General features: G+C 33.8%; 1 protein-coding gene across 1 annotated transcript in view; it reads right to left on the bottom strand.

Moving 5' to 3' along the window:
- Positions 1 to 534: 534 nt before the first annotated feature.
- Positions 535 to 22,992, bottom strand: part of LOC133192364 (uncharacterized) — a 48,064-nt gene continuing 25,606 nt past the window's right edge. The window contains exons 6-7 of the mRNA XM_061328379.1: positions 17,391 to 17,508; positions 535 to 2,739 (exon numbers count right to left, since the gene is read on the bottom strand). Coding sequence (XP_061184363.1) covers positions 2,525 to 2,739; positions 17,391 to 17,508 — 333 coding nt within the window. The 3' untranslated portion in view covers positions 535 to 2,524. The remainder of the gene's footprint in view (positions 2,740 to 17,390; positions 17,509 to 22,992) is intronic.

Genomic DNA, 22,992 nt, shown 5'->3' on the forward strand with positions numbered 1-22,992 from the left:
ATTGGGTAACTATACTAGTACATGTACAAATTTAACAAATCTGACAGTTCTAAAAATTATTTAAACATTAACAACAGAAAAAAAAACAATTCCAATAAAAAGATTTACAATTTTCCATTTACCCTATTTTTATTTGTATAATATCCATGTACAAAAACAAAACGTTCTTAAGTTATGAACAAACAGAAGGAAAAATATCAAAATACTGAATATGCTGAGTTAGCCTGAGTATTATTTCCATAAAAGAATACATTGTAAATGAAAATCCAATGATGTATAGCTTAAAAACTATTAACTATGAACAGTAACTAAAATATATGAGTTTTAAGTACGAGTTGCAAACTTGAAATAACAAATGATGTACAAGAGACAAAAAAATCCAATTGAAATTCTAAAATGGCTGAAACATGAAAAACATGTCTTTTATATTGCAAAAGTATATTTAAGGAATGTTTTTAAGTTTTATGTGAGTTGTTGGTGTGTAAATCACACAGACTTGTCACGTAGGCATATTTGAAGCGCGCTAGCGCTTCATGAAAAATATGCCTACGTGCAAGTCTGTGTGATTTACACACCAATAATTCACACTAAACTTAAAAACATTCCTTATATTAACATTTTACAAGTTTAAAAGCACCAATAATATACTCAATATTTGAATTTCTTGCTGCCCTATATTGTTACATTTTTATTAATGTCTCTGTAGCCTCATTGTGATGTCACTTTTGCTCGAGTTTCACCGTGTATATTTCTATGCGTGAGTATACACAAAAATGACTTTCAAATCAATTTCAAATCAATTTCACAGTTGGCTTAGTAGAAAAACACAGCAAATGTAAATACTGTAAAATATATATTTAATATTAGAATTTTTTTCCTTCTCCTTACATTTCCCATACCCAACACTCAAATTTTACAGCAGTGAAGAACGGAAGTTTCATTAATGATGGAATGTCAAACTTACTCCATTTTCATTTCAAGTGTATTTGAAAATTTGACTTGATATAAAAACATAATATCAAACATCCAACAGACACCCAGCAATCAAATTTATTATATGATTGTATAACAGTCTTCATGAAAACTCACTGGTCCGAAGACCGAGGCCAGTGCATTTTGATGTCTGGTCAGTGAAAATCAAAATTCAAGAAGTCTGATGGGCTTGTTGATTATCAAAATTTTACACAGTTTATATATATTTAAACTGCCTTGTTTGCGTAAATTTCATTAATATATTAAAAAAAAAAAGAACGAGCATGTGTTGGTGAATCGTATTATTATACGAATGTATTACGTAACAACCGGAACTAACTAGTAACTATTAACTAGTACATAAAATGTGCGAGTATCCTACGAACAACTAACCAAAACACGACAAAGGGCGAAAAATGGCAGTGTTTCTGAAGTTGAAGTACTTAAGCATATTCATGCAAGCATGGATTAATTTATAATTATGTATTCATTTTGTTTTTAATTAAGGGGGCCAGTAAAAGTTTTGGTGGGCCAGTAAAATTTTAAAGTTCACTGGCCCGACTGGTCAGTAAGTTTGAAAAGTTTTCGTGAAGACTGGTATAATTCATAGCTCTCTGATTGGCTGAGTTCAAACATTGTAGAAAAATACTACATTATGTACACCTGCAAGTGACCTTCCAGATAATACAGTCAAACCTCATTATCTCAAACTCAAAGGGACCCAGAAAATACTTTGAGATAACCCAGGATTCGAGATATCCAGGGTAAAATGCTTAAGGAATAAGCAGATGGGACTTCAAAATGATTTAGACATATCCATGGTATTTGAGATATCTGTGTTCGAGATCCCGGAGTTCAACTGTATAACTGTTTTTTTTTTTCCATGATGGACTAAAAATAGACTGAGAACTTTCAAACTATTTCATTTGCACCCAAACGGGAGGTGCAGGGAGGGGGTGCTAAGTTTTCTGAACAAAAATTTTCACCATCGATTGAGAATTTTCAAATTAATACATTTAACCCCTCTTCTCTCACTGCATTTGGCTAAGACTTCAGCAAATGTTTAGAAGAAAGATGGCATGATTTGCCTAATGATTTGGTATCAGTTGATCATTAAATCATATAATAAATAAAACAATTATTGCTGTTTTTGAGGTCAATTATGATTTAACCACCTGAGGCATATACATATCACCCGAAATATATTGTACTCCTCAGGTGGCTAAATCATCGTACAGCAATAATTGTATAATGTTTGTTTTTAGAATCACTACTTCAAAATTACAATGTATGCCTCAATGCAAATGTTGCCTTATTTTAATCTTACCCTGAGTACAGAAATTATGAAACATTTTACAATATACAGTTGAACTTCGGTATCTAGAACACTGATATCTTGAACACCATGGATATGTCAAAGTGATTTAGAAGTCCCAACTACTCATTCTTAAAGTATTTTACCCTCGATATCTTGAATCCTTGGATATTTCTCAGTTTTTTCTTGGTCCCATCGAGTTCGAGATAACGAGGTTTTACTGTATACTAACAATACCTAGAATGTTTTTAAATATTCTCTAATGGTCTGCTCTAGATTTCCTAGCTGAAAACTATCAAATTCCTTGTACACACTGTAGAAACGATGCTTATTGTCCAGCTCTTCTAATTCCTTCACTGACATCATTATTTTATTTAGCTTATGTGCAAATCTATCTCCCAAGTCCAGCTTTTTGGATGAGACCTCCAGGCAGTACACAAGAATAACTAAAGCTGGAAAAGAAGTAAAAACAGTGAAGAGTTATGCCTGTTATGATTAAGACAATATTTTTTTCCTGTTAGACTAGACAGTTTACAAGAGGCCCAAGGGCCTTAATGGTCACCTGAGTATAATACAACACTGTAAAGGATCCATAGAAGTATACAACAAAATTAACTGATAGACGATTAAGCAATGTTGCCCAAGAATTTAAAAAATCTGGTTAAAAAACCCTTGCTTATTTTAGCGTGCTAGACCTGAGTGATCTCTTTGGGATCATACTTGGTTTTCCCAAGCCTTAAAGGGAAAATAATGAATGGGAAATATACAAATACAATGAACACTTGCCGTAATAATAATGTATGGTATTCAATATATGTCACTTGCCTAGTGTTACAATTCAGTACACAGAGACTTGGCTATATAACATTGCTATTTGCCACTTGTTACTAATTACAACAAGTCACACTTGTTCTCTGTGATTCTTTGTTAACTTTGATAATGTATAAAACAACTTTATCCAGTCTCTAGTCAACCTTGATTTTACCTAAAAATAACTCATCCACTGTCAAACAGATCACCTCAGTGTAAACATACTGTGTACAATTTCAACTTTTGCTAAATACATACTGCACATTAATACAAGAGGCCCAAGGGCCTTAACGGTCACCTGAGTATAATACAACAATTTCGAAGTTAAATACACTGATAGATGAAGCAATGTGCCCTAAAGCAAGAGAAGTAGGAAGATCAGGATCAACAAAATAATTAGTCTAGTATTCAGTATCAACTCATAAATTAAGTTCTAATCTGTCCCCCACTTAACACTATCACCATGCAGACTATTGACAAACTATTAGTTCTTCTGTACTATTTTTAAACCCATATTAAGACCTCTAGCATTGACCTCTCTTATGGTCTTTGAAGAACTTTTAATAAGATAAGTTATTTTTGTCTCATTTTTATTTATCTATTACTTACAGGTCTACCTGATTATTAAAACTAAGATAGTACTTTTTTAATTATACGATAAACATTCTTGCATAATTATCTTATTCTATTAACCTTTCAAATACATTATTTACAGTGATTAATTATCAAAGGTGAATGGAAAAGGGGAATAACTTCTCTCAGTAGAATACAAATTAATAGAGCCCTGCCCAGGACCAGAATGCTTAGACAAATGGTCCAGATGTTTAAAAATCTGGTAGACATACACTTACTCATATCATTTAAACTTTTACTCAGTTTGCTTCCGATATGCCCAGAAGCAGAGAAGAATTTCACAGGTACAAAGCATTTTCACTACAGATTCAACAAAGCCTTACCCCAACACCAGAACCCAAGACCAAGGGTCAAGAAATTTACAAATTTGGAAGAGTTACCCTCGTCATCATAACTATGGACTTCAAAGAATTAACACTTTTCCACTATGTTATCAAAAGCCCCCCCCCCCTTTCGTTATGCCAGAACCCCTGACCCTAGGACCACAAGATTTAAAAATTCTGTTCAAAGCTCCCATTTTCATCATAGCTAAGCAATTTATTTATCAGCTCAACACTAAGGAGCAGACAGGATTAATTAATAGAATTAATGCTTTTTCACTATATAATCAATAGAGCCCCCCCCCTCCTCAAGAACCCCAAAAACTGAGGCCATATATTTAAAAATTTTGGAAGAGGCATCCTTGTCTATCATAATCATGCACTTAGTTTGTTTAAATAATCTCCAGTAGCAGAGAAGAAGATTTTCAAAGAATCAATGCATTTTCACTATATAATCAATAGAGCCCCACCCTAACACCAGAACCCCTGACCCTGGGGCCATGAAATTCACAATTTTTAAAAAGGCATCCTTATGCATCATAACCATGCACTTAGTTTGTTTAAATAGTCTCCAGTAGCAGAGAAGAAGATTTTCAAAGAATCAATGCATTTTCACTATATAATCAATAGAGCCCCGCCCTAACACCAGAAACCCGACCCTGGGGCCATGAATTTCACAATTTTGGAAGAGGCACTCTTGCTCATCATAATTATGTACTTAGTAACTTTATTTAATACTCAGGAGCAGAGAAGAAGATTTTCAAAGAATTAAAGCATTTTCACTATATAATCAGTAGAGCCCCACCCTAACACCAGAACCCCTGACCCAGGGGCCATGAATTTCACAATTCTGGAAGAGGCCCACCTCCTCATCATAACTATGTCCTTAGTTTATCACCTTAATGCACTGGAGCAGAGGAGAAGATTTTCAAAGAAATAATGCATTTTCACTATATAATCAATAGAGCCCCGCCCTAACAACAGAACTCCTGACCCTGGGGCCATGAATTTCACAATTTTGAAAAGGCACTTTTGCTCATCATACCTATGTACTTAGTTACTTTATTTAATACCCAGGAGCAAAGAAGATTTTCAAAGAATTAATGCATTTTCACTATATAATCTATAGAGCCCCGCCCTAACACCAGAACCCCTGATCCTGGGGCCATGAATTTCACAATTTTGGAAGAGGCACTTTTGCTCATGATAATTATGTACTTAGTTCCTTTATTTAATACCCAGGAGCAGAGAAAAAGATTTTCAAAGAATTAATGCATTTTCACTATATAATCTATAGAGCCCCGCCCTAACACCAGAACCCCTGACCCTGGGGCCATGAATTTCACAATTTTGGAAGAGGCACTCTTGCTCATCATAACTATGTACTTAGTTCTTTTATTTAATACCCAGGAGCAGAGAACAAGAATTTCAAAGAATTAATGCATTTTCACTATATAATCTATAGAGCCCCGCCCTAACACCAGAACCCCTGACCCTGGGGCCATGAATTTCACAATTTTGGAAGAGGCACTCTTGCTCATCATAACTATGTACTTAGTAACTTTATTTAATACCCAGGAGCAGAGAAAAAGATTTTCAAAGAATTAATGCATTTTCACTATATAATCTATAGAGCCCCGCCCTAACACCAGAACCCCTGACCCTGGGGCCATGAATTTCACAATTTTGGAAGAGGCACTCTTGCTCATCATAACTATGTACTTAGTAACTTTATTTAATATCCAGGAGCAGAGAAGAAGATTTTCAAAGAAATAATGCACTTTCACTATATGATCTATATAGCCCCACCCTGGGGCCAGAACCCCTGACCCTGGGGCCATGAATTTCACCATTTTGGTAGAAGGCTCAATGCTTATTACAATGATGCCAACAGTTTGACTGCTTGATGTCCAGGAGTAAAGAAGAAGATTTTTAAAGATTGCATTATTTTTGGTGGTTTTAGCCCCACCCCTCAGGCCCCAGGGGGGCAGGGACCATGAAATTCACAATTTTTGTTCCCCTTCACCTATAGATGCTATATACCAAATTTGGTTGAAATTGGTTGAGCGGTTCTAGAGAAGAAGTTAAAAATGTTCAAAAGTTAACGCACGACGCATAACGCACGACGACGGACAAAAACAGATAGCAATAGGTCACCTGAGTGACTCAGGTGACCTAAAAAATGATCACCTTTCAGTAATCACAAACAATTTCAATTTCTTTATTGCAGAAGACATACGTCTAATACAACTTGTAGCAGTATTACAAGATTATGACGAGACAAAAATGGATGGTCAGTCCTTATAAATCTACCAGTATATCATATACATACATATATTTCCATTTCTATTTGTTTTCTCTGTGATAACTCTTTGAAAGTTAGGAGAGTTGATTTCTTGATCATTCTAAAGGAATGCAAATTTTGCCAAGCGAAAGGTCAGTAGCTAAGAAGGCCTAATATGCATGTAATTCTCGTGCGGCTGTCTTTGTGTCAGACTCTAAGGAGGCCTGTAATTCTCGTGCGGCTGTCTTTGTGTTTGACGTAAGTGGGCGGGGACTATTGAAATTGACATGTGAGGCCTCGTGTAATTTAAATCTATTAGTCTACATTTCTAAAATCTAAATTTACATTTTTATTTCAAAATGAAATGGAAATATAAGGAATCACTGTCTAGTTAGTAGAGTATGCCAGGGACATCAACGATAGTTGGAAACGTGGGATAATTTATGCATAACGGGCTTCGCCCGTTATGCAAATTATCCCACGTTTCCAACTATCGTTGATGCCCTGGCATACTCTACAAACTAGACAGTGATTCCTTAAATAAACCCATGTTAACAGTATTTATAGATTATATGGAGAATGACACATACATGTAGATTAATGAACAAGAGGCCCAAGGGCCTTAACGGTCACCTGAGTATAATACAACAATTAATTTAGAGGATCCATAGAGTATAAAATGAACTGAAAGGTGAAGCTTTGTTGCCCAAATGCAAGAAAAATAGAGTGATCAGGATCAACAAAATAATTAGTCTAGTATTCATTAACAGTTCATAAATTAGTTTCTAATCTGTTCCCAATTTATCACTATCACCATACAGTATATTAACAAACTATCAGTGCTTCTGTACTATTTTAATTCCTTGTTGAAATCTCTTACATTGGCCTCTCTTGGTGTTTGATGAACATTTAATAAGACAAGCTATTTTTGTCTCATTTTTATTTATCTAATACTTACAAGTCTGTAGTACCTGATCATTAAAACTATGAAAGTACTTTTTTGTATTATACAATAAAAAATCTTGCATAATTCTCTTATTCTATTAACCTGTCAAGTAAATTATTTACAGTGATTAATTATCAAAAGTAAATGGCAAAGGGGAATAACTCCTGTCAGTAGAATACAAATTTAAAATAGGTCCAGATGTTCAAAAATCTGGTAAAATACCCTTCCTTATTAAAACTTCTACTCTTTTTGCCTCTGACATGCCCAGGTGCAGGGAAGGTTTTAAAGAAATAATGCATTTTTACTACAGAATCACTACATTTTTTTTCACTGTATTATCAATAGAGCCCCCTCCCCTCCCCCCCCCCCCCCCACACACACACGGAGAAACACCAGAGCCTTTGACCCTGGAACCAGAAGTTTGCTCATCATAAGTAATCACTCTGTTTATCTGCTTAACACTAAGGAACAGGCAGGATTATTTAATAGAATTAATGCATTTTCACCATATTATCAAAAGCCCCTTCCTTACACCAGTACATCTGATCCAGCGGTCATGCAATTCACTACTCTGGAAGAAGCACTCTTGCTCATCATAATGATACATGTACACTTAGTTTCTTTGCTTTTTCACCAGAAGCAGAAAAGAATATTTCAAAGAAATTTTGCTTTTTCACCATATAATCAATAGAGCCGATCCCCCCCCCCCCCTTTTCACCAGAACCCTTGACCCTGGAGCCATGAAATTCACAATTTTGGAAGAGGCATCTTTGGGTATCATAAGAATGTACTTAGTTTGTTTAAATACCCAGGGGCAGAGAAGAACATTTTCAAAGAAATAATCCACCTTCACTATAGGATCTATATAGCCCCGCCCTAGCAACAGAACCTCTGTCCCTGGGGCCATGAATTTCAAAATTTTGGAAGAGACATCCTTGCTTATCATAACAATGTACTTAGTTTGTTTAAATAGTACCCAGGAGCAGAGAAGAAGATTTTCAAAGAAATAATGCACTTTCACTAAATGATCTATATAGCTCCACCCTGGCAAAAGAACCCCTAACCCTGGGGTCATGAATTTCTCAATTTTGGTAGAGAGCTCAATGCTTATTACAATCATGCCAACAGTTTGACTGCTTGATGTCCAGGAGTAAAGAAGATTTTTAAAGATTGCATTAATTTTGGTGGTTTAAGCCACACCCCTCAGGCCCCAGGGGGCAGGGACCATGAAATTCACAAATTTTGTTCCCCTTTACACATAGATGCCATATGCTAAAATTGGCTGAAATTGGATAAGCGGTTTCAGAGAAGAAGCTGAAAATGTTCAAATGTTAACACACGATGCACGACGATGGACGAAAACAGATAGCAACAGGTCACCTGAGTGACTCAGTGACCTAAAAATAGTGGTAATAGTCATATTAAAAAAAACAACCAAATCAGCAAATGACACAACACTATATGTTTAAATCATTTCTCAGTGCAAGGGCTTTATAAATGAACTTTCTCAAATTACACATTTCTATTACATTGTTCACACTTAATAACAGTATTAATTTGTACATGGATGGCCTACATCAATAATACTTTTTCAATAACTTTGATCGTAATGTCGTATACATTGGACATACAAGTATAAAATGATATTCATCTTCAATTTCAGCAGTACAATTGTTTTACAGAATCTTTTGTCTCTTGGTATATTTTTATGCCTACCCGTTTCAATAAACAGATTATGCGAGGACAACCCCACTTTGGAAATACGTTTTTTGTACAACTTTTGGTATTGATTTTTCTAAATAATACTGTAAGCAAAAATTATCAATAAAATGTTTGTCGATATAACATTTTGATTCTATTTGCATTTTGCTATATAAGGTTTGTAGAAAGTGGCCCTTAAAGTGACAGTACGGCGCATCTCATCAAAAAACTGACTAGATAAAATTTTCCGACAAGATTTGGAATTTTTTACTACTCATAAATGTATAAACTTTCAGAAAATTACAACTTTTACAATTAAATAATTTGGATTATTTCATTAAAATTAATAGTTATTTATGGGACGTAAATATATACATCGCAACGTGTTCGGGGTTCCACATTCCATGCTATGCACGCATGCGTAGTTTTCATAAACAAAACAGCATGGTTAGAGAGGGAATCCTGGTAGGCCTGCTACATTGACAAAGTCGACCAAAAAGAAAAAGAAACTGAAAATAAAACTTGAAAAAGCAACTTTCCTGACTAAAATTTAGTTTGGGGATTAATAAAATCGCTGGATAAGGAAGAAACGGGAACTCGGCGACACTCACGCAGGGCTCTCGAAGGTTCTATTCGACAGGTTTGTTGATACTTGTTATCATTTCTCATTTTTCCGTCGCTTTCAAAGAAAAAAAAATAGTGTAAACTCAACATAAAAAATACATCTTTGACTTATAAACATTGTTGCCATTTGAAATGCTAATTTTTTTTAACTGTGCAGAAAAATATTTTGTTTGACATTTGCCGCGATAACGTATGATTAGTTGGTTTTTCCTTTCTCGGACCCCAATACACAAATCGTAAACATTTGTACTTTTAATTCTGTTAAATTCGCCTGAATGCAGACTAAAATCTTTACGATTATTATTTTAGATTATTTTATCAGAAAGTTATGATAATTTGTGTTTTTGAAAATTGCTTTCACCTAATATTCATTATAACTGTAAACTCTACAGTGTAGGCACGTGCCGTTTTAGAATTCACGTGGTACAAATAAACAGATCTAAGATTGCTCCAGTTCGTACGACCTTTGATTTTCCGGCAGATTCTAATTACGATAGTTTTGTTTGAGTAGAGAATGTTTATGTTTCTCAAACTGCTCACATCAACTTTATACCTTATTTCTTAATGACATATTGGGTAAATCTGGATGAAAAATCGCACATTTTGGAGCCGTACTGTCGCTTTAAGTCTTGTTTGCTGAATGATTGGCAAACAAATACAGTACAATTCGTTTTTTATCATACCGGCTTTATATCATACTTCTTTTTTTATCATAGATACATACATGCCAACTTTCCCGATTTAGGCGGGATCCTCCCGATTTTACCCTTTGATCCCGCTCTCCCGATCGGGAAAGCAAAATTGCCCTAAAATCCCGATTTGAAAGAAATTCACCCTAAAATTTCCGATTTTCAGAGTTTCCCTACCGCAATATTTTGTCAATCGGGATTAGAATATCAGACTTGTTTATTCAATGCACACAGATTAGTCCTTTGTTTATTTAACTCAGACAGAGGTGTTAATTAGCCACAGGAAATCACTTCTCGCTTGAACGCACACAGCTGTCCAGGTACAGGTAACATATAGCCTGGAGCAGTTAGGGGATTAAACTTTTCAGTCAGAAGGGGTATGCATAGTGAAACACATAGATTTAGGGGTTAATTAAATATCATTTTATTAAAAACAAAAATTAAATACAGTGATATGATAAACTATCAACAAAATCGGAATTAACACTGATTAATCCTTGTTGATCGTTTCTTAAAAACGAAAGTAGAAAACAACAAAGCATAGCTGCTGATTTTATCTGCTTGTAATAAAAATATTGTAAAGTTTACCGGTTAAAATGAGATAAAAATAATTTAGATGAAACAAAAAAGTCTTATACCTCAAGTACACTGAATCCCCCCCCCCCCATGTAATATGACAAGGGAATACCCACACGACACTGCCAGGATTAATATGAAAAAGTTCATCATGATTATAACAATTTTAATTTTTGTTTTGGATAGGGGGTATCCTTGTTATAAATAATTGATGATCTCAAGAGTAAATTCATTTCTTCAAATTGTTTTGTGTGTGTGATAAAATTAATCATCATGATGTCTACTTATTAATAGGGAATAAAATGACACTTCTATTTAAAGTACATACCACAAACAAATTTTCCTATCTCTCTCTCTGTCTCACACTCACACACTCACTCACACACACAATGCATTGCAATTTTTCAATATTTCTTTCAATTTAATGTCTAATAAGGAAATTCTAATTGTGTAAAATGTAAATATAGAATTTAACAAATGTTTCCCAGAAACTGTACAGTAACAAAACCTTATATATATATTTCTAAAACTTTCCAAAAAAATTTATTTGAACTGAAAGTTGTACATTTTCACCAAATTATGTGTCTTTTTCAAACATAATGTTGTTAAACTAAAAAGATATTTGAATTTTGGAAGGAAAAAATTTGTTTGTATTAATTATTCTTAAATTGTATTAACAAGTGATATTGATATTATAAATTAAAAAAAAATGGGATAAACATTTATTTTCACGACAAAATGTCGCGAATTTAAAGCTTTGAAAATTGTCATCACGCGCAAAATCCCCCATGGGAATTTTCAAAAGTTGGCATGTATGTAGATATCTGAAACACAAAACCATTTCTTAATAATTCATTATAAATTTTGTCTGTTATTATCATAGGTAAAAGTATACACTTCGCTTACTATAATAGAAAATGTCCGTCCGTAATATTTTTTTCACACCTTTTCACTCTTGGGACAATCAACAAAACAAAAGATAACACCTATCTACACCTGTGTTTCATGCACTGTCGCTTGTCTATACACAATGGCTTGATTTTCACTTTGAAATTTGCCGATAGTGAAAGACTGGGGAGATTAGTCACACTTCAGTGCACCTACCTGAGCGATTGACAGGGAGTCTGTTTATTTCATGAAGTACATGACAGGATAACACGAACTTTTTTTTCATATCTTATTTTCTTCTTATGTTAATCCTGAATTGTACGTTCGTAATAAATACGTTTTACCAAATGTTTTGAAACTAAATTTAGTGTCAATATTAACCCAAGCTTTCTTACGCTTGGTGTCTGGATCAATGTTCATAGTTAATTACATTTACAAAACTACCCGATTAATTGAGAAATAATCAAGTGAAATTAACTCTTTCACCAGTCTGTCCAAGCGGCTTTGAATGCATATGCTCATCAGTGTATCAATTAATTTTAATTATATGGCGACATTAAGTGTAAATAGGTAATTTTTTTTATGTCTACTTTCGATGAATAAAAGAAACAATTTGAATGCATGCTTTGTTGCTGTGTTAATTTATTTAATATGTGATAAAAAAAAACCCGAAACGAAACATTGGTAATTTGAATTGACCATAAATTAAAAATGAAAGTAGATCAAAATAAACAAGATGGATGCCAAGGGATCTAGAAGATTGAGTTTGAAGCGTATTAAGCTTTATTTAAGTGAATTTATTTATAATAAAAAGTTGAAACAGTAAGTAAATATTATGAAATGATATGTCAGTTAACTTGTATTTCAAATAAACATAAAAATCGAAATTATATGTAATATAAGATGTATAATACATCCAATAATTTACACAAACGTCGTATCGTCAGCCGTCCGACATGAATTTCAGCCGACTATGGTTATTATAAAAGTCACTTATTATAAAGTTTTGGCCTGACAAATAAACTATGATAATAAACGAATTGTACGACTATTTAAATTTCTTTGGGTTGTTCCACATATAACCAAGTCCCAACCAATGTACAGTTATTGCTCCTTAATAAATTTTGCCCAGCTTTGATAATTTTGCTTATCATTTTCACAAATGCAATACAACCAATCATAAGCAGCTCTTCATATACAATTTTCAGACTGCAATAATTTAAAGTAGGTGAAATTCCAAGGTCAATGTCGAAGGGTCAAAGTTGGTGGTGTCGAAAGAAAGGTCTTGTAACAAGAAATACACATGTGAAGTTTAAAAGCCCAAGAGCCAACCATTCAAAAGTTATGGCCAAGGTTAAAGTCTCATAAAATTTTGCAAAAGTAGATCAAACTCCAAAGTCAAAAGGTCAAATATGATGGTACCCAAAGGAAGGTCTTGTCACAAGGAATACACATGTGAAATACGAAAGCCATACCTTCAACCAATCAAAAGTTGAACAGGGGAAAAAAACTATATGCCCCGAATCTTCGATTATGGGGGCATAATAAAGCTGTTTCGTTGTTGATTTGAGAGCAAACATAGCTTTGCGACCTTGTGCCGCTTATTATTTTTGTGTAATAAAAAATTTACAATTATAATTAAACACAATGCTTAGATAAACAAACTGGTCAACTATTTCTATATTTTCACCGTTATAAAGCCATTTCTCATTTGTGTGGACTTTCCCACCATTTCTAAAAACAGCAACTTTAGTTTTTGATACATTTACATCTAGACCCCACTCATGTGTCCCTGACTTCACAGAATTCATTGATGAGGTTTGTACAGCTTTCCTTACCATTTCCACGGTACTCTGCCAGTCCAAAAAAGCACAAATTGTCCCTCATACATCTTGCCTGCATATCTGTAATTTTGCCTTGTAATTGTTCATTCACTAACTTCAATTCCATAATTTCCTTCACCGTTTCCTCAACATCGCCTTTTAGCCACATCTGAGATTTCTTGATTTCCCCCATCGAGTTCCTAAAGTTACCGATAAACTTCTCCATATGCCCAACTCTAATCTGGATATTTTCAATGCGATTGCACAATAAAGTCAAATCTTCACTTACTTTGTTGATTTTCGAGATTTTGGTGTCAAGGTCATTGATTCGAATCATGAGTTGATCCACTCATGCAGGCTGCGCAGTGCTCAGATGTGCAGGCGGTGGTGTATTTATGAATGTGCCTTTGTCAACGGGCCCGTCATTGGCCACCCTTCCTGTTTTGGCTGACTTACTGTCTGGTTTAGGTGTGAAACCATCTGAAGATAATCGTCTCTTATTGTCCTTATTAACCTCCGATATAATGTGACATACACTGTTATCCTAATATCACCAAAACAAGATATGTTACAGTAATACACAATCTTCTCTCAAAATTTCTGACCGTCCATTTTCTAACACATGCGCAACATCACACAGGCTTGACCTAACTTCAGAATAAACATCACTTGCAGACAGAGGTGTTAATTAATCTTAATGTGACAGATAAAGAATAAGCTCTAGATTTTCTGCAGCAATTAATCACATGGGACTCATTACAGCTTTCAGTTTACAATATGAGATTGAATAAGCAGAGAAAGATAACTGAAGAAAATGTTCCTCTAAACTAGGACTCTGAATCTATCCCACCATCCAAGCTCCCAATCACATAAGATCCAGAATCAAAATTGGTATCAAAATGTTTTACAGTATATTAAGCCAACATGCCAAATTTGAACTTAATAGAACAACTTAGGAAAAGTTATAAGGGAAAAAAAAAGAAATTGCCAACAAAAGAATGATAGACAGACAAACAGATTACTATAGGGTACCCACAAATCCTTGAGGGGCCCTAATAAAGTTTTATGCAGATTCAAATAAGAATTATGTACACTTCATTTATGACTTTTACTTTTTATTAATTTTTTTCTAACATATCACTTACATGTAATACTTAAGAATTTTATAGCATTAAGCATTGGAAAATAGAAAAATAAGGGACTCCTATATGATTTACATGTAAATATTTTTAATAAGGCCATAAAAAATTAATTAATAGTTTCTCAGGCCAAAAATTTCAAAATTCCATGCGGCAGGCAGGTTCTTTTTTTTTTTTTTTTGGAAGCAGGTGTTATACCTTTTTTTCATGTCAGTCATTCAACAAGATGATATCAACTGATTTTTACTTTTTTGTTCTCTCATTAATTATAATATGCATTCAATTTTAAATGTTAGGCCAAACAAAAAAATATGTGTGGTTCCGGTTACACATCCAAAAAAATTAGGGTAGGTAGGTAGGGATTTTTTTTTTTTTTTTTTGACAAAATGATTTTCTTAATTATTCTAAATAATACTTATCACTACTTTGCAAATGACATTTAGATGTGGTGTGATAAAATACTAGTCAGTATTGGTAGGGGACACCTACATGCTAGCTTGCTTTGGATTTAACACTAATAAACACTTGCACTTTGTTGTGCAAGGAGGCCGTCATTGCTGAAACTAAAACTTAAACCAGAGCCATTGATGGAAATTGGGGAAAATTCCGGAAAAAATATGAAAATTGTCAAAAAAAGGTTTAGGGTCGGGGGTATAAAATAGGGACGGTCGGGTAACCGGAACCACACATATTTTTTTATTTGGCCTTATTCCAAACAAAGTAATTCATAAAATACTGTATTAACAAGAAATGTATTGTTTATGTTATAAAAACGTCTATCTATTAGCATTTATAAAAGGGGAATAACTCAATTTTCTTTTTCAACTTGGAAAAATAGAAAATTGAGTTATTCTCTTTTCAAAATGTCAATAAAATTGATCAATGTGGCAGTGTTTGACCTGATGCAGTGGTGCCCGAGAAACTATTAATTTTTTTTGGCCTAATGGTATAAAAATAAAAGTTTAATATCGCTGATATTTATTCTATTGGATTTGAATCTGTTTAAAATGAATGCATGCAGCAAAAATCTTTTAAAACTTATTGGTGTAGAAAAACATCTGAATGTCAACAAATGAAGGATGACAATGGATGGACAAACTTTGAAAAGAAAAGCTTAACTGCAGAGATACAATCATTAGATAAAAATAAACTTTAGTAGGAAAAAATAAGTCTTTCATCAATGAAAAATGATATATCTTGCTCTTCAATATTCCATGACAAAGAACTATTAAAAGCATTAACAATCTTTTAATAAATATTAAGATTAGTAAATGGACTGAGAAATTTAAAATCAATTCAACATATATATATATATATATATATATATATATATATATATATATATATATATATATATATATATATATATATATAATATATATATATATAATCATAAAAGAAAAAGAAAATGCACAGTTTCCAAATTTCATTTAACACAAGCGCTTTCTGGATTTAACAATCCTTCTTCAGGTGTACATACTTTGAACTGATTTGTTTTGCTTGGTAATGTTACCAAGCAAAACAAATCAAAATGAAGAAGGATTGTTAAATCCAGAAAGCGCTTGTGTTAAATGAAATTTGGAAACTGTGCATTTTCTTTTATGATTATTTTTACTGTGTGACATCATCTTTTAACTCCTTTTGAATTATATATATATATATATATATATATATATATATATATATATATATATATATATATATATATATATAAAGCACTAAAAATGACCAACGACACGAACAATAGAAATTGTCAAATTTTCGGGACGCCCTGTCCCTTCCTCAGGACAAAGAAAAAAAGTTAAGAAGTCATAAAAACAAAGGAAATAGAAAAACAAAAAACAGATAGCAGTACTACTAAACTACCAAACACTATTTATTTACAATGTTGCATGTTGAATTTGAATTTTATAATCAGTTGTAAAGAAATAAATTTATTTATTTTGTTTTTCTATTTCCTTTGTTTTTATGACTTCTTAACTTTTTTTTCTTTGTCCTGAGGAAGGGACAGGGCGTCCCGAAAATTTGACAATTTCTGTTGTTCGTGTCGTTGGTCATTTTTAGTGCTTTATATAAGTTTCCATCCTTGACCTTGTATCTATTTAGTAGATCCGACACTTAGGATATACAGTGTTGTTGGTTTTTGCAGTGCTTTCTATATATATATATATATATATATATATATATATATATATATATATATATATATATATATATATATATATATATATATATATATCACTATTCAAATTTCATTACTTAATCATTTTATAATACATACTAGTGTATAAAGCATTTCCTATCATTGCAAAACACCATAAATCACTTCTAATTTCATATGCTAATAAACATTGGTATCTAAGGCTAGATTATTAAAAGGGAATTCGATTTCTTTAAATATGTATTTTCTAAAATACTGTCATGGGGTACAAATATCAACTTTTTATAAGACCGTCTCTAAGAACTTCAAAGAACATTGAATCACATTGAGACACATAAAATAAAAATTGTTGCATGTAAATATTTCAATTTCAAACTTCATTTTGAGACTTTTTAAATTAAATTATAAAATAAAGAGTTATCCTTCCTGGTTGAGGATCGGATATCCTTAAAAACTCAGTGATCCAATGATATGACATTTCATCAAAAGCATGAGTTGGATTTTCTTACCAAAACTATCCATAAGGCTACGAACGGTTTCTCTTTTGATGCAGAGTTTATTGCTTTTTGGCAAGTGTGGTTCCAGTATTTCATTCCTTTCGTTGAAGTCAACAAACACTAAAAATATCTGTAAAAAACAATGCAAATGTAAAATGCATTCCATCATATGTACCAAATAAACTTGTATTTCAAATGCATGCTTGATTTAATATGCAGCCAGCAAGTTACAGCTTATTACTACATGTATAATTTACACAATGGCTTACATCAGTATTGTCAACTACTATACAATGTATTAAAAACAATTTATTAATAATTATTACCACCACTTGAATAGGGGACCCTAATGTTTTATAATACAAAAGTCCCAAATAAAAATTTAAGGAATTTCACCAAATAAAACATATTTAAAAAAATCTCTAATATCCATTTAGTACAATTCTCTTTTCTGCTTGAACTTTCAGTAAGGCTTGACGTTCTCGTCAATACATAATTAGCGTCTCTCAAATGGTGATCTAGATTCTCATTGATCATTTTTGTTGATTAAGTAATTAATAACATAAACAACTTTAGATTGTTGTTGACAAACGATGAGGTGACATAAGCCACACCTCTTTACTGTAAGAAATGAAAACATTGGTTTCTTGCATCACTCGTTGACGTCTGACTCATTTTTATCCCATGTGTATTTGACCCGTGAATGAAAAGCTGTGTTAATTTTAGTACTAATGAGCTAATCTGGCAACCAATGAGAATCTAGGTCACTATTTGAGAGACACTAATTATGTATAGCCGAGAATGTCACGCCTTACTGAAAGTTCAAGCAGAAAAGAGAATTGTACTAATTGTCTGCCATAGATACAACTTAAAACAAGAGGACCATTTGGACCACAATGATCATCTGAGTCACACTGACTTTGATGTTCCTCATCAGTTGCTTTTTTTTTTTTAAATTTCCTTCTTTAATTGACTCCATATTGTGGAGCAAAATCTAGTCCTAAGGCAGCTATCATTTAATCAAAGTTAATGAATCCCAACTACACTGCAACATGGCAATGCTTCAACATCAGTATGATCAAGTCAACAGGGTCCAATTGTTCTGGAGAAGATTTTTTTTTTCCTGTACACATGCACTATGTAAAATCTCTCATTTCAGCTCAATCCTAACCCCAGGCAGAGATCATATTTTAAAAAGAAGATAGGTAATCAAAGATTACGAAGCTCACCTCAACGAATGTTATCTATAAGTAAGGCAAATTTCACATCATATTTTTTTTTGTAGTTAGTGTACATCCAAAGATCAATATCCATGCAAGTTTGATTCAAGTAGGACTTACAGTTACTTGGAAATACACCTGCTCAAAAACTTTTAACCTGTTTACTAATCAAGAAAATTTTGGTCAGTTCTCAGTTCCAAACTCTAAAGCAAGTCTGGAAGTTTTCATCCTTAGATGCACCATCTATACAAGTTTAATCATAACAGGTCATTATATTATATAGCTACTCCAAAAAATTACCCTGGTCACTCATCTGGAAAATGTAGGTCAGATTCAGAATCCAAAGCAAGTCTGGAAGTATCCATCCCTAGATACATCATCCATGCTAATTTGGTTAAAATATGGCAAAAATTCATTCATGTGGAAAATCTAGGTTGGATCCAGCATCCAAAGCAGGTGGGTTACTGCACATCCCTAGATGCATCATCCATGAAAGTTTGGTCCAGGTAGGGCTTATAGTTACTTGGGAATGGACCTGCTCCAAAACCTTAACATGGTCACTTGTGGAAAATCTAGGTCAGATCCAGCATCCGAAGTAAGTGTGGTTAAGTGTCCATCCCTGGATGCATCATCCATGCAAGTTTGGTCAAGGTAGGGCTTATATATAGTGACTTGGGAATTGAACTGCTCCAAAAACTTTAACCTAGTCACTCTTCTGGAAAATCTAGGTCAGATTCAGAATCCAAAGCAAGTATGGCAGTGTCCATCCCTAGATGCATCATCCATGCAAGTTTGGTCCATGTAGGGCTTATAGTTACTTGGGAATGGACCTGCTCCAAAAACTTTAACCTGGTCACTCATGTGGAAAATCTAGGTCAAATCCTGCATCCAAAGCATGTGTGGTAGTGTCCATCCCTAGATGCATCATCCATGCAAGTTTGGTCCAGGTAGGGCTTTTAGTTACTTGGGAATGGACCTGCTCCAAAAACTTTAACCTGGTCACCCATGTGGAAAATCTAGGTCAGATCCAGCATCCGAAGCAAGTGTGGTAGTGTTCATCCCTAGATGCATCATCCATGCAAGTTTGGTCCAGGTAGGCCTTATAGTTACTTGGGAATGGACCTGCTCCAAAAACTTTTACCGGGACGCCGACAGTATAGCATAAACTCATCTCGACTTCGTCGAGGTGAGCTAAACACTAATTCCGAACAAAAAAAGATATATTTTGCTTGTAAGTTTTATTTTGAGTGGTCTTGCCATTCTTGAAATGTAAACATTTCATCCTAAATTCTCCCCTCGTAAAACCCTTATCCACTGTTGTAGCCTCATCCTACATGTATTCCTGAGGGTATTGATCAGAAGAAACTTGAATCTAAACTACCTGAGGATGCTTGCATAAATATAACAAACCATGGCTTTGCTGTTCTTGAGAAGGATTTTTGAAGACATATTTTCCCCTATCTATTCCTATTTAAAGTCCACTTGTGATGTCACTCTTTTGTTTGAGCACTCCATTATTTTTCAGGAATGGAGAGTTGCAAATTACATTGAAAACAGTATTTACTATGTTCAAATTCTCCTTCTCATGCCTCTACTGAAGAAAGAACTTACAAAACTTCCTTAACTAAAGTTTATTTTCATATCAAGAAATATACTGGTACTCTTGAGAATCGATCCCAGTACCCTCACCATGATAGTCAGACACTCATTTCAAAACGCTATCGAAATTGTTGACGACGGATTTAAATTACATCATAACACTTTACTTGCCTTACTCTCTCTCTATATATCAAATACTTCTAATATGTTAAATATATATTTACTGTGTATCTTTATATATTTTTTATTATATATTAACAAACTATAATAACAAGCATTTAAAACAGTGGATTTTAAGCCTGTTAATGTATTAATAGCGCTTCATTCCTTAAAAGCAATGGGCCTTGGCAACTTCGAGGCCTCAGCTCCATTACTTTTCAGGAATAAAGCACTACTTGTACATTAACCCTAACGTAAACTTTCATTGCCTAATATGGTCCAACCCTTTCTACGGGGGTATGATTTGAATAAACTTGAGTCACCACTTAAAGATACTTCCATTTAAATATGACTAGCCATGGCTTTTGCTGTTCTCTTGAAAAAGATTTTTCAAAAATGTTCACTATATATTCCTATGTAAAACTTTGATTGCCTTATGTCATTCCATGCTTCCCCCATGAATCATGATTTGAACAAATTTGAAGCAACACTACCTGTGGATGTTTCCACATAAATATGACTAATCAGGCTTTGCTGATCATAAGATTTTTAAATATTTCTATGCCCCCGTAATCAAAGATTCGAGTGCATATAGTTTTTGCTCTGTCCATCCATCTGTCTAGCTGTCTATCTATCCGTCTGCAGTAACTTTAAACTTGTCCATAACTTTTGATAAGTTGCAGCTATGGCTTTCATATTTCACATGTGTATTCCCTGTGACAAGACCTTTCTTTGGATACTAACATATTTGACCTCTTGACCTTGGAGTTTAACCCACCAGGGATTGACATTAACGGTTGTCCGATTGCCCCGGGCAAGTAAATTCAGAGTTTGGGCATTACTTGTCCGACCGGATTATGCAACACTGGGCAAGTGATTTTTTCTGACAGAAATGTATATTGTTTTCTAGTTTACTTTAATTTAATAAATTAATTAATTTATGAAATAAACAAAAGATCGAACAATTGATATCCACCAGGTACCTGACTGACTTTGTTTTTGCATTCAGAATCCCTTGGAAGCATTTTTAGATTCAGGTACCTCAAATTGCCAAGTTTACAGTAGTGTATCTGGTCAAACTTTATCATAAAATTTACAGTAATATTATTTTATCTAATTTGGGCAACCAAGTTTTGCATTTGGACAAGTCAAAGTTTGAGATCCCCTGCCCAAAGGGCAAGTGAATCTGAAAGTTAATGTCTATCCCTGCCCACTTTTGCAAATTTTACGGAACTTTAAATGTGGCCATAAAATCTGAACTGTTGGTACTAAGGCTTTCATACTTGACATGTCTATTCCTTGTGATAAGACTTTCCTTGGGTACCAACAATTTTGACCCTTTGACCTTGATCTTGGAGTTCAGCCTACTTCTAAAAAATTTTAAACTTGGCCATAACTTTGAACAATTAGTGCTAGGACTAAATCCTAAGGGCTTTCATATTTCACATGTACATTTCTTTTGACAAGACCTTCCTTAGGGTACCAACAATTTTGATCTTTGACCATGACCTTTGAGTTTTACTTACTGCTGAAAAACTTTAACCTTGGCCATTTTTGAACAGTTGGTGCTAAGGCTTTCGTTTTTCACATGTATTTGCTTTGGAAAAACCTTCCCTTGGGTACATTGTACCAACAGTTTTGACCTTTTGACCTTGGAGTTTGACCTACTTTTGAGAAACTTTAACCTTGGCCATAACTTTTGAATGGTTGAAGCTAGGGCTTTCATACTTTAATTTAAAATATATTTTATTCAAATCAATGAAATGAATTGAACAGCATGCATAAATGCCTATGATCATTCTCTTCATCTTTCTTTCATACTTCACAGTTGTATTCCTTGTGACAAGACCTTTCCTTGGGCACCATTTATTTTGACCCTTTGACCTTTATCTTGCAGCTTAATCTACTTTTGAAAAACTTTAACCTTGGCCTAACTTGTGAATGGTTGATGCTAGGGCTTCATATTTCACAGGTGTATTCCTTGAGACAAGACCTTTCTTTGGGTATCAATATTTTTTATCTCTTGACCTTCACCTTGGAGTTTGACTTGAATATGAGAAACTTAAACCTTTGCCATAAGCTGCCCCATATGGGGGCATCAGTGTTTCACAAACATATCTACATAATACTTTGATCGTTCAATGTGGTCCCAACCTACATGATCATGATTTGATTGATTTAAGTTGTTTTACATCCCGTTCGAGAATTTTTCACTCATAGAAAATGTCACCATGAACCTGTGAAGGGCTTCAAATTTAGACCTTTACTCAGCACTCAGGGCCATTGAGCAGTGAGAGTTCTTTATCGTGCCAACGCGTACTGTAACACAGGACTTAGGTTTTTAAGGTCTAATCCGAAGGACCCGCAACTTTTCTTCAAAGTGCCGAGCGCTTTGCGAAGAAACAGTTGCTACCTATTTTTTTATCGACTTAGGTCAGTCGCGGCCATTATTCGAACACACGACTTTCCGATCATGGAGCAATCGCTCTACCGACTGAGATACCATGACAGTAATCATGATTTGAACAAACTTGAATCTACACTATGTAATGAAGCATATACATAAGTTTCATCTTTATTAGCCCAGTGGTTCTTGGGCAGAAGAATTTTAAAAGTTAATGCCAGTAAATTTTCAC

The sequence above is a fragment of the Saccostrea echinata genome, unplaced genomic scaffold (assembly GCF_033153115.1).
Source record: "Saccostrea echinata isolate AGI-Se365-2 ecotype Australia unplaced genomic scaffold, CSIRO_AGI_Sech_v1 ptg000025l, whole genome shotgun sequence".
Classification (NCBI taxonomy): domain Eukaryota; kingdom Metazoa; phylum Mollusca; class Bivalvia; order Ostreida; family Ostreidae; genus Saccostrea; species Saccostrea echinata.